This window comes from Pinus tabuliformis, chromosome 5_1 (assembly GCF_031772625.1).
Source record: "Pinus tabuliformis cultivar Carrire ecotype Pingquan chromosome 5_1, CPIR1, whole genome shotgun sequence".
NCBI lineage: Eukaryota > Viridiplantae > Streptophyta > Pinopsida > Pinales > Pinaceae > Pinus > Pinus tabuliformis.
The window spans coordinates 936,879,167-936,893,356 of NC_142305.1; the positions used below are offsets into that span (position 1 = coordinate 936,879,167).

The window sequence follows — 14,190 nt, forward strand, 5'->3', positions numbered from 1 at the left end:
AACAATCAGAAATGAACAGATATAACTATGAATCTCAATATTTATAATGAATACCAGTTTGCTTAGGACATAAGGTGCTTAAGAAAGAACATGTATTCCTCCATTAATCAAACTCTTAGCAGAATTAAAGAAATTCTTAGTAGATATGATCTAATTTAGATGATGTATTGATGCTGTATGTAATACCCAGGTTTCATGTCACACAAGTGTTATCACAAGCTAATGCTGGAATGCTTTTCAAATTGCGTGAAATTTATTATTGAAATGTCAAGCAATTATTTATCCCTGAACAGAGTATATTACAGCATCAAGCAGCGAATCATTTAGCATGTTTAATCACTGTTTGGTAACGAGATGGAGTCAACTGTTCTGCAAAGAATTGAATGTCAGGTACGCTCAGCCATAAAAAACTTTGAGCCACTCCTTGAAAATGTGTATCCAATGAGCAAAAGCATGCAAAGAGAGAAATCCTTACTGAAAACCAAATTTAAACCACGAAACAAACATAACTGCAGATTTCACATGAGCTGTTAAGTCATTCTGTCAGATGTGTCATCGATTTGATAGTTGAGCATGTTTAGATCATATTTTATTTAGATTAATTGTCTAAGGCCGACTCATTAAGCACACTTGTCAATGTATGAGGAAAAAGCACTAAAATATCAAACCCTCATGTTATAGCATAGGTTTATATGAAACAAACTTGGAGAAAATCAAGATTTAGCACCATTTAAGTCTATTCATCAATAAGGGTTAGATACACTTTAATTATCAGAGAGTGCAGATAGACCTGTACTAGAAGAATTTTTGGGGGCCAACCTGCAGAAAACCCATGTTAGAAGCTGGGTATGGAAGTATGTTAGATCAAAACTTGGACTGAAGGTAATCCAACTTTGAAGATATAACCAAAGAAATCCTGGATTGCTAAATAAACAAAACTGAAGGGAAAAGGATTAAATGAAATGGTTAAGAAAGAAAGAGAAATCCTAATGCCACCATTAGGCACGGTGTCAAAACTTATTTCTTAAGTAGATGCCTGTCACCTTGATTGTTGAAATCCCCAGACATCATACGGAGGCTAAACTAATCATAGATTCAACCCAAGTATTGCAAGCTTAAAAAAAATGAATCTAGGGTAAGCGGTTAAAACCCTAAGATATTCAACTTCAATACTAAGATCTAGTTTTAAAAGTTTACAAAGAAATGAAATAGACATTGTCATACCTCACTTGCATTGCTTACTTTGCAATAGCTCCTTCCTCGATGTATCTTGCATGCCAAAAGCCTTCTATAATTATCCTAGAACAACTAACTCTAGAAAATAAAGAAATACCACACTAAATTCTGGCTAAAACGAGTCTTCCAACCTATTCCAACCATGAAAATGTGAGGGAAGCACCCTCCTCATATAGATAGAAACCTCCCTAAAACCATAAAATGAAAACAATGACCCATGACATTACAATGAGTTCATACCATGTGCTGAGACAAAACCATCAGCCTAAAACCATATTGCCAAGCAAATCCATGGAAAAATACCACTAGAAGTTACAACAAGTCTTCAATCAAGAGGGTGCCCTCATCAAAGTCTGTAGATAATTAATTCCACGTGTGGTCCATGAAAGAGGAAACAAGGGCACCCTCCTCATATTGAGCAAATTACCACTTTAGTCACACGTGTGGAATCAGAGGCCCAAGAACAAGTCAGCTGGTTTTGGGACAATGGTCCATGGCTTCTATCTAACTCTCCACAATAATATAAACAAGCATTTTCTTTCAGTGCAAGTCCCTGCACCCATTTGTATATTGGTATGTGTGATGTTCTAAATACATCTGCTTGAAGTAATTGTTCTCCTCAAGATTTTTAATTAAAACAATACTCAAGAAGTTTGAAATGCCATTTTTTCAGTACGGTGATTGCCTTGAAATAAGGCTGGAAAACCAAACAAACAAAGGAAAGAAAAAATACCCATTGAAGAATTAATGCAACAGAAATTGCAGTTCTGTCTTGTAAAAATTAAATTTGTCTTTGGGGTACATTTATCCTCACTAAAAATTGTGAAAGTACCTTGAGAAACAACTCTGCTGCAGCTTTTGCTTGAAGAATCCCTTCAGCCGCCAGTCCATATTCAGGTAAGACACCATTGGCCTATTGCAAAGAAAAAAAATGTGCATCAATTGCAATTTATTATAAACTGATTGCTATCCACTACAACCTATTAAACAATGAACTCATCATAAAAAAGTGTTTCTCAGGACTCACAATATTACATATCCATTATCAAGTCAAGAAGAAATCATCACATAGATGGCAACATGTAAAAAGAGAGAAAAATTAACAAGATAATCAGCCCAAGAAGATTTATATCATCATTAATAGCAAAACTAAAATAGTGGAACATCCTAGGCATCCTGCAAGTATGACAAAGTCCCTTTGTGTTAGCAACTTAGCAGCAAACAAGTTGACAACAGTGAGATGGAACTCCAAAGGATACATGTTACCCTTCATGTTCAACAAGGGTACATATAAAAATTTTGCAGTGTATTTCACCACCATTGTAAGCCCAAGATCACAAGTCAAAAGCATTGTAAAAACCATGTGAGGCTGTGTATTAGGTATCCTAGACCTATGTCTCACTATCTATATCTTGTTGTGTTGATCGGACCATGGCCAGTCCCTTGGAGTTCATTTCGGGTTCCTTTCATCCTATATGGGATTGGAGGGCCTTAGGTGCACTTAATTGAGGACTCATGGTTTTATGGGAGCCTATTTTTGTAGGGGTGCTCATCGATGTATGGGCCAGTCCAGCCCACATCAAGATGCACCTATGTCTTACCGCATGGTTAAACTCTATAGAGTTTGTAGGTACACTAGCTACATGGCGTTTGTCAATCAGTTGGTAAAATGATGTGTGGGAGGTTGTACTGAGACTGAAAGACAAGGCGGTGCTTGGATCACGCTGGATCTATAAGATCAAGCATGGTGCAGATGGCAGCATCAAGAAATACAAGTCTAGGTTCGTAGCCAACGGGTTCTCTCAAAAGGAGGGAATAGATTACGAGGAGACTTTTGCTCCTATGGTCAAGCACACTTCTATACGAGCACAGATGGGATGGCAAATCCATCAGCAGGATTTCAAGACAGCGTTCCTGAATGGTGCACTGGAGGAGGAGGTGTACATTGAACAACTAGTGGTCTTTGTGGCACACAACAGAGAAACCCACATGTGCAAGTTGCAAAGAGCTTTAAATGTGCTCAAGCAAGCTCCCAGGGCATGGTATGAGCACATCAACAGAGACTTGCTGGGCATGGGCTTCGTGAAGAGTGAGGCATATGCTAACCTCTACTACTTGATGGTTGTAGGTGAGGAGCTCATTCTTGTCTTATGTTGACTTGTTTCTTACAGGTTCACTAGGGCTCATAGAGGAGTGCAAGAGGGATCTTGCATCTGAGTTCGAGATGAAGGATTTGGGGCTCATGCACTATTTTCTAGGCATGGAGGCATGGCAGATAGATGGTGAGATTTTCCTTCGACAAGGAAAATACTACATCGAGATCCTAAGGAGATTCAGGATGGAGGATTGCAAAGCCATGTCCACACCTATGATCACTAATTGGAGGAAAATAGATGCATCTAGGGAGAGGGATGTAGACCCCACCTTGTACAAGTTGTTAGGTAGTTAATAGGCTCTCTCATGTATTTGGTCAACACCAGACCAGTATATCTTATGCAGTAAACTCTCTCAGTGAGTTCATGGTGGAGCCAAAGGGAGTGCATTAGACAATGGAAAACATGTACTGAGATATTTGTGCAGCACTATCGAGTATGGGATCAGGTATGCTCGAGGTGATGGTATCAGGTCGGTTGTCTATACTGATGCAGACAGGGTAGGTAACATAGTGGATCGAAAAAGCACTTCGGGGTGTTGCTTCAGCGTGGGATCAAAAATTGCTTCCTAGATTGTACAAGTAGCTTGAACACCTTATTAGTTTTATTAGTTGGAGGAATTAATTCTTTACCCTTTCATAAGCTAGATCTAAGGATATCACATGAGATATTATTATCCTTTTGTAAAAGAAGTTGAGCTAGACTCTATATAAACAATAGCACTTCCTCATTTGTATTCATGGTTTGATTTTTGGAGCTTCCACTCCTTGGAACTTAATTCACATATCTTACTTCAAGCATATATATGTATAAGGGTTCTTCCTTTGTGGACATTTGTGTCAATTCTTGAGACTCTCCTATCATGGTTTTTGTTTAATGCATAAAGATTGATTGCAAATGTTCAATTCTTCTACAAACTCAGTAGATTAATCCATTAAAGGGTAAAATCTACCACTTGGAAGGAATAGATTTTAGGGTAACTACTCAAATTTTTTCTTTGTTAGTTTAATAATTATTTGATGTCTTGCTTTGTCTATCCATTTTAGGAAACTAGCAACAGTATTGAGTAATGTTTATCAAGCTATAATTCATCTTGTTGATGAAGGTTGCTCCCTTGACAACCCCTTTATGTAAGGCCTTGGCCTTCATTGTTAATATTGATTAGATTAGAGATTATTCTTCCTCTTTGCTTATTGTCTCTTATTCCTAATCCTTAAAAAAAAAAACATTCTTAGGAGGGATTTTTTTCTTGACTCCAAAACCCACTTTGATTCCCCTTAACTCCATTTTCCTTTTTTGATTTGGCACTGATATCAACTAACTTCCATCTCCTCTTTGAAAATCATAAAAATCCTTAAGAACATTGTTTTACTAAAGCTACTTTTACTTCACTTTGTGCCTCACTATTTAGATTTAGGAATCTTATTAGGTATATCCCCTTGAGCCGAAGGAGAGCCAACCTAAAGTGACAAGGATAGGTTTCTTAGGTGACAATATGACCATCCTAATATTTCTCTCTTGAGTTGTACCTTGTGGATTAGGGATTTTATCATAAAATTCAATTTAGGAGGTAACAGGGTCCACTCCACCTACATAATCATTGTTGCAACTCACACATTCCCAAGTCAACTCCAAGCCTCCACAAAAGCATCCAAGAAATCCAATGATGACTAGGGCTCAACACCCTCCTTCGAAATGCCAAATGCTCCTCCTAAGCAACCTCCTCTATGTGGTCTGTTGCTGCAAAAACTAGCAAATTAGGTGAAAGACCTCAACAACGGAGGAGCCAGAGCTTATAGCAACCTTCCTCCTACTTTTTAATGGGATTTAAACCACAAGGGATGCTTCTCTATGTCACTTATAAGGTATTCCAACCGTAGGGCTCAAGGTGACTTATTTTGGAGGTCTAAGGATGGATAGAGGGCCTAGCAAGGCCAAAGATGACCAAAGTATTCAAAGCTAGGGTTCAAAATCTCTAAATTTATATCAATAACAAGATTGCTATAAGTTAAGGTTTGAATGATATACAATATTAGGGCATGAAATGGTATATGGCAGCCTTAAAGAAACCCTACAAATGATATTCAACAAGAAAAGAACAAAGGTTTCCAATAAATACTAGGGTTGGGTCAACCAAACAAGTTTTAGGGTTGTTAAATGTGTATAAAAAGCAATAAATAGAGGTAACATCTGCCCTTCTAGGGCACGTGAGGCAACCTAAAATGCTGGATTTCGCTTTAAGAGGATTTCTCTTTAGAGCCACTTTCAAGCAATGAAACCACACTTTTACACACAAATTTGCACTTGAACCCTAGTGACTACCTTAAATGTCTAGGAGAGACAATGTTTAGGGAAATTTTATTTAATTTTGGGGTGACCAAGACAGTTCTAGACCAGCACCTTAACCTACAAGAGCAAATGGAGTCTTAATGCAGCAAAAAAACAATGACTATGATGGAGTAAGGGGGGATACTCTAGAGCATCCACTTCTAAAACCCTAGCTATTATTCTTGTGAGGGGAGAAGTTAATTATAAGGTTTGCACACTAGGAGTTTCCCTATAGGTTATGAAGAAGACAATTTTACATGCAATTATGAAGTAAAGTTTCACCAATGATAAGCATTTAGACATGAAACAAGAGAAACCCTACTTTAAACATGAAAACATGCAAAATATCAATAATAAGCAACAAAACTTACAAAATCCTCCACAACAACACTTCTTTTAGTCCACAAATAATGTCTCCAAGCAAAAGTCACATCCAATAGCAAGTAAGTTGTATCCATAGAAGATCACACTATATGCATGTTGTGAAAAGGAAGCTAGTCCGCACTCTCTTTTGGAGAGACAAAATTCCATGTGTGTGATGATGAAATGAGAAGTGAGGGGGAGGCTCTATTTATATGAGCCTTCTCCCACTCACTTTACAAATAAAATGACTAAGAAGCCCTAAAGACAAGTTCACTTTGAGTGTTCCACAAGAAAGAGGTTACAAGCCAACCTCATAGCTCAAAAACAAGACAAATATGCCATAAAATCCCACACGTGTGGGAATAAATGCTCCAAAAGTATGACGTCACCCTCCAAATGAGCTCAATAAGCCCTCAAAATGTGAGATAAGGGCTAATGAATGCTCCATACTCCAAGAAGTGTCTCAAGGATCATGTGCAAGTCATCAAAAGTCACTCCATGCCAACACGTCATGCCTAAGTTGCCCTATGTCACCCTCAAAAGAGAAAAAGGGGTGATGTGACACAAAATATCTCAAGCATTGGAGCTCCAAGGTGATGTACAAACCCACCCTTGTCATCTCAAGGATGACCATCATCATCTAGGCTCTAGATCATGTGATTCCCATCAAATGGTGTCAAGGCTAGCCTAGGGGCCTCCTGTGTCCATCGAGCACATCATCAATACTCCAACATTCTGCATCATGGGCTTAACATTTCAACATTTGGGGATCCCTTAGGGTGTCAAGCATCACGTAAAGTCATCAAATAGCCCAATGCTCTACTCTGGGTAGGAAACACTACACCATCAAAGTTAATCTCTCTCTCTCTCTCTCTCTCTCTCAGAGATAAGCTACCATCGTTTGAGCTAGTTTATTTCCATTTTGATTGTAAACAGTTTTCAGTACCTTGTTATTAATGAATTGACGTTCTACTTTCATTGTATCTCTGTGTTTTTGTTCATAATTGTATTTCATTTCATTCCTTCATAAATTTGGATCAGTGGTATCAGAGTGATCTGCTCTTTCACTGTTTTTCTGTGCATGTCCCCAATGAGGTCAAGGTATAACGAGTTAGGGCTCGAATTGGTTGAACCTTTGCAAGACCGTCTTCACCGACTCTGACGGCCTCCCATGGCGGAAGAAAAGAAAGATGAGGGAGCAAGAGATCCTTTCAAAATATTGCTCGAAGAAACCCTCAAGAAACAAAGGAACGCAATGATGGACAACTTTGCCTAGATCTTGAGGCGAATGCCCACCGACAACACATCTTCATCCAGCAGTCCCTTAAGAGGCGTCGTGCCCTTCAAGGTACAAGTAAACTTTGATATCCCTATATTTGAAGGTCAAATAGATGCAAATGTTGTAGATAAATGGTTGAATCTATTGGAAGGTTACTTTTCGGTCCATAGTTTCTCCGATAGGGAGAAGATTACTTTTGCACTACTTAAGGTTGCTCCCCATGTCAAGGACTGGTGGGAAACTTACTGTGAGAAAAGGGCCGAGGAACCCTCTATATTTACAGTCGCCCCCTCTTAGAACTCTTTCCGAGACGTTGTCAAGGAACAATATTACCCCGTGGGGAGCTATGAGGACAAGTACATATAGTGGACCACACTACAACAACAAAGGGACCAAGATGTGCATGAGTTCACAAATATTTTTCATACTCTATGCACAAAGTTGGGTATCAAAGACTCTGAGCGACATCTAGTGCTCAAGTATTGCGATTATCTACACAAATACATTCAAGAATAAATGGAGTTCCTAGACATCTCCTCGCTTGGTGTAGCATACCGATATGCTGCCAAGATTGAACAAAAATTTAAATAAAAGAAGTGCAACTTTGGATCTACGAATCAGAAGCAATGCAAGAGCGCCTCCAAGACGCAGAACAAAGGACAAAGCTAAGGCGAGGTGACCCAAGACAACCCGTTGAAGCTGCAAGCATAGAACAACAACATGAACACAAAGAAGGACACAGGCAAGTGGTGTGAGTTCCATAAGAGCCCCACTCACAACACAAATGAGTGTCGAGACAAGCAGTCACTGGTGGCCGAACTGAAGGCTTCAAAGTCAGATGCATGTTCTGATTTCAAGTCAGACCCGACAAAGGGAATGACAAAGGGAAGCAAATTATTGATGTGGAGCCGAGTGCCACCATTGCCACTACCAAGATCCCGAAGATCCAAAGGAGGGGGAATGTCTCTTCGACTCACAAGTGTGGGTGAAGAGTTCTCTGATGCAGTTCATTGTCGACATCGGGAGCCAAAAGAACCTCATTTCAGCAGAGGTCGTGAAGTGGTTGGGCCTACTAACCACACCACACCCGCAGCCATACACCATCGAGTGGCTTCACCAAGGACGAGATCTCTGCGTCAGCCAACAGTGTCGCCTTCCTACAACATCAAACCCTTCACAGATGAGGTATTGTGTGATGTTGTTCCTCTTAAAGTTTTTGATGTATTATTAGGCCAACCATACTTTTGAAAGCGTCATGTTGTGTATGAGTCTAGGCCTCGCATTGTTATTATTACTTTGGGCAATAAGTTATACAGGATACCGGAGGTAGCCCTGCCTACCACCATCTCTTTGATCTTTGTTAAGCAATGCAACAAGATCATCTCCTAAACCGAGAAATTTGTTTTCTTTCTTATTCGATCTCAAAGCAAGGGGAAGATCGTGGTCACATCCATTCCCCTCAGGAAGGGTTCCTCCACACAGCAAAAGCAGGTGGATAAGGTTGTGGAAGAATACAAGGACATCTTCTCCTCACCCACAGGGGTACCCTTGGAATGTCAACACAAGCATTCAATCGATCTGACTCCCGGAGCACCCCTACCCAATGGGCTGATATATCGTTGCTCCATTCTGGAAAATGAAGAGATCAAGCGGCAAATTTAGGAGTTGCTGCAAAAAGGGCATATCCAACTAAGTTCCCCACCTTGTGGGAGCTCGATTGTACTTGTGCACAAGAAGGATGGGACCTGGAGGCTCTACATTGATTATCGAGCACTAAACAAAATCATTGTTAGGAATAGGTATCCAATCCCATAGATTGATGACTTTCTAGACCAACTCAAGGGGGCCAAGCATTTTAGCAAGATCGATCTGAAGTCTGACTATCACTAGGTTCCAATAGAGCTCATAGATGTATGGTAGATTGCCTTCAAATCCAAGGAAGGCCTTTTTGAATGGTTGGTCTTAAGTTGCACGAAACGGGGAAACGGGTACGAGTTTCCGAAATGGCTATGAGTACGAAACATGACCCCCCACCAACTTTTGTAAATAGGTAAACACGATATATATATATATACATATATATATATATAAGGAATTTAGGACATCTAAGAAATGTTGCGTGCAATCATAAAGCATACATGATATATTATAATTTTAATATTACATTATGATTAAATTGTCCAATGATACATAAACAGTAAACTATAAGTCTCTAAATTTACATCACATTTACTCATGAATGATCACATAATGAAAATTGCAATATCCAAAATCAGTGTTTATTATATATCCAAATTTCAAAATCAGCTTTTATTTATTATTATATATATGAAGTTGCAAGTACAATAAAGACTATGAGGTTGCAAGTACTATAAAGACTAAAGACTACTCTTCATCATCATAATCCTCGTCAAAAATAGAAGCAGAAGCATGCTCAACAATGGATGGTGGAGTTGACAAAGATGATTGGCCAATTCCACTTCTAGACTCTCGATCCTCAATATTCAAGGCAACAAGAGAGAGCTCCAAATTAGGACTTTCTGGATCCACATCCTATTCTTTGAAAGGACCATTGTTATACTTTGGAGCCCTAAGATGCAAGGCGAATGTTGGAGTGCACATAAACAAGATCTCCTGCCTTCTGTGAGCCCAACCTATTGCGCATCACAGAATGAATAAAGCCATAGGTGCTCCAATTCCTTTCTGCTAATGAAGAGCTTGCCACTTGTGAAAGAACACGAATGGCAAGGTTTTGCAAATGTACACCATTTGCTCCATGACAAATCCACCAACTAATTGGATTCATGGTGTTTCTCTCCTCCAAAGCTGATATATTTAAATAATCATCTAATCTTGCAGCAAAACTAGCAAAATCCTTCCTTCACCTCCCTGTGTAGATGAATTGGAAACATTCTCATAAGGGCTTTTTTCACCCCATTAGCCACCTCTCTATCCTTATGGGGTGCCTTCCTCTTCCCATTGCTTTGAGCAATAAGCTCTTCATCATAAAATTTGGGGTTCAAGGCATGTGCTAAAGTGTGCAATGAAGTATTGAAATTGTTCCACCTATCAACAATGATTTTCTTGACTAAATCAACAAAATTATCATCAACAAATAAAAGCTATGGAGACTCTTATGAAATGATTTCCATAGTTTTCTCAACCATGGTATCCATGCCATCATATACCTCTCGTAAGAAAGGTTGGTCAGTGTCAGCATTCCAAAGAAGCTCAAATGTAGGGGTTGTGAACTTTAGCAATAAATCTATCTTGCTCCACCACTTCTCATCAAGACACAATCTATGCACCATATATCCTTGCTCTAAATCAGTCTGTCTCCACTCAGCCCAAAGTTGACTCACCACCATAGGAACTAATGGTTGCTTAACCTCAACAAGGTGGCGCAACATTAGGAAGTTTGAGGCATATCTTGTCTCAACAGCTTTTAACAACTCCAATTTGGCGTACTCTCGAAATATTGCTTTAGATTGGTGGTGGTTGGTGATGAATTTAACAATCTCCGTTGCTTCCCCTGTGATTTCCTTTATCCATGGAACTTTATTGTCGAACTCCTCTAAGATCAAATTTAAATTATGGACAATGCAGGGTGTCCAAAAGATGTGGTCATACCTCCCCTCAATAATTAAACCTACAGCTTTGTAAATTGGTGCATTATCTGTGATAATTTGCACCACCCTGTTAGGTCCTATTTGTTCAATAGATTTTCAAATAACATCAACAATGAATTGTGCATCTTTTACCTCTCTTGAGCAGTCTTCCACCTTTAAAAACATTGCCCCTTTTGGTGAAGTGGCAATGATATTTATCAATGGCCTGCACCTTGTATCTGTCCATCCATTTGAGACTATGCTAACGTGAGAGCTACTCCAGGAAGAAAGAATTGGTTATAAGATATTCTCCATAAGCTCCTCCTCATTTTTGAGAAGTTGAGTTCTAACTTTCTCATAGTTGGGCCCCTTGTTCCCTATGGGAGCTTTGTTAACTGCCCTTATCATATCTTGCCGGTAAGGAGAGCGAACAACATTGAATGGGATACCACATGCATAAATGCACCTAGCCATTCTGGAATCAGCTTCTTCTCTCGATTGCACATTCACCAATTTAGCAATTTTGCTATCTTGAACTAAAGCGGATGCCCCTCTAGTATTTTTGGATGGTGGTTGTTCTTGTTGTTGAGTGGCTCTCCTCTTCCTTGCTTCAACCACAATCCTTGGCTCAATGTTATGTGGAGCTTGAGGAGTAGCTTGAGTAAGTTCTTCATGCCTTCTTTTAAGTCCAACTGCCTCATCTTTCTCTCTTTGATATGCCCTCCTCACCAATGGGTTTGTTGTTTTTGTGCAACCTGCAAACCCCTGTGCTCCTCCATGCAAGAGATGTGTCTTCACTCTTGGGTAAGAGCCCCTGTATGAATTATCGCAAAGATTACATCGCCATTCCCATCAGCGACCACCTGCACATCTTTGAAGCTTCTTAACATCCCTCCAAAGAGGATAATAGTCAGCGCTTAGGTTGGACTTGGGAGTTGAACTTGTACCTTGGTCGGAAGTCGTTGCTGCAAAAAAAATTAAAAAAACAAATTTGTAAAGAAAAACGTTTTTCACATTTTTATAAGCATAAACCCTTAAAAATAGAAGAAATAGTGGGAAAAGACTAAGAAAATGAATGCTTCTTACCCAAATTCAATTTTTGCAGCTAAAGCTACCCCAAAGTGCCACAAAATACAAGAGAAAGATGGTTGTAGTTGAGCCATAAATCAAGAATGTCCTGGCCGGAAACTCCCCACTCCAAATATGCTGGTGAAATCTCTTTCTTTTGCTGTTGAAATCTCCTTTGCTCATTGTTGAAAACGCCCTAGCTAAAACCGCTGCTCTCTTCCTATTTTCTCCTTGCTAAAATCGCCCCTCTTCAAGTGAAACAACTTGCTCAATTCGTGTGATGAGGGAATGAGGCGAGAGTCTTTTTATAACTTGCGAGAGCCATCGAAAAACATTCAAAAGATATTTCGCCAGATAAAATATTAAAAACAAAAAATTAAAAAACGCATAATAAAAAAATATAAATATAAATATAAAAAATAAAAAAACACTTCATACCAGATACCAGATTCTAGTGGATGGAAAGAAAGTTCCTGATTTCCACCTACAGAATGCATTATTATGCTACCTGGACCACCTTTGTGTTCCTTCAAGCGAGCATGCAAAGCTGATTTGGGAGGCGCACTACAGTAGGGTCGCAAAACACTTTGGTGTGGAGAAAATTGTGGTTGTACTATAGAAGTACTTTTATTGACCAAAACTCCAACAGAATGTTGGAAAATATATCAAGTCCTCCATTGTTTGTGCCATCGCCAAGCCAACCATCAAGAAGCAAGGCTTGTACACTCTGCCTACTCTCAACTAGCCCTAGGAATCCATCTCCATGGACTATATGTCTGGCCTCCCTTCTACCAAGCATGGTAATGACTGTGTATTTCCGGCCATGGACAAATTTTCTAAGATGGCTATATTGTCGGCCTATAAGAAGAGTATCACAGCAGAGGACACTGCCAAACTCTTCTTTGAATGAGTGTGGGTACATTTTGGGATCCCGCAAACCATTATATCAAATCAGGGTAGCAAGCTCCTAAGCACATTTTGGTTGAGCTTCTAGACACTATTAGACACCAAGCTCACCAAGTCAACTGCATTCCATCCCCAGACTTGATGGTCAGATAGAGGTCGCCAATAGGATGACAGTGCACATACTCTGCATGTACAACTCCAACCATCAACAAACCTAGGATGAGAGCCTTCCCTATGTGCAACACTGTTATAACAGAGCTCTCCATAGCAAGACTGGATGCAGTCCCTTTCAAGTGGGTCAGGGATTTCAACCATTGTGTCTGATTAATGTCGCCATGGCTCATGCGACTACACTGACAAAATCTACATATGTACAACCTAAGGTTGATAAAGCAACCAAGTTTATTAAACGCATCTAGCACATCCGCTAGTAGGTTCACGACATCTTGGAGAAGTCCAATGCCAAGTACAAGCAGCGACATGATCAACGTTGGGTACCACACAAATTTCTGGTAGGCAACAAAGTTTGGTTGCATTTGCAGAAAGAACGCCTTACCAAAGCTCAACGGAAGCTTAGACCACTCTGATATGGGCCTTACACCATCACCAGGGCTATGGGAAACAATGCTTTTGAGCTTAACATTCCCCCATTCCTTGGCATGCACCCAGTATTCATTGTGAACCACCTTCAGCCATACTTTCCACCATTACTAGACACATCAGACATTGCAAAACATCTCACACCAACAGAGCTAGACCCACACTGCATGGAACAGGCCAAAACTAATCGAATCATGGACACGCAGATCAAGAACACTCACCAGCAGAAGATCCAACTGTATCAGGTTGTCAAAGTTGGTCAACCCTTGCACCAAGGCAAGTGGCTCACCAGGGACAAAGTTCAGCAGCATTTTTTCCATCTCATGGAGGCAGTCAATGCAATGGTGACCATTGCTTCCTAAGGGGGGAGGACTGATCCAGGTGGATATTGGTGGCCACCCACCTATTCCACTTGGACCCCCACCATTATTTCTTTTTGTTTCCTTAATCATAGCACAGCGTATGGTAGTTTTTAAGGTCCTAAACTTACGTAGCCATTTTGAGGCCCTAAATGACGTGTATTTGGAAAACGGGTAAACCCATGGCCTGTGGTAAAGCTTCGTAGTCAAAAGTTGTAGTCCTCGGATAGATTTTTCTTACGAGGTATCGTACGCATCAAATGAAGATCGTATGCCAAAGTTACAACCCC

General features: G+C 39.9%; 1 protein-coding gene across 3 annotated transcripts in view; it reads right to left on the reverse strand.

The window, feature by feature from the left end:
* Positions 1-14,190, reverse strand: part of LOC149167861 (Phosphoglycerate mutase family protein) — a 397,884-nt gene that overhangs the window by 245,102 nt on the left and 138,592 nt on the right. For 2 of the 3 annotated variants that reach the window (XM_089433206.1, XM_089433203.1), the window contains exons 2-3: positions 2,069-2,149; positions 1,225-1,269 (exon numbers count right to left, since the gene is read on the reverse strand). In XM_089433206.1, coding sequence (XP_089289332.1) covers positions 1,225-1,269; positions 2,069-2,149 — 126 coding nt within the window. The remainder of the gene's footprint in view (positions 1-1,224; positions 1,270-2,068; positions 2,150-14,190) is intronic. The other variant, XM_089433204.1, reaches the window with a different exon arrangement.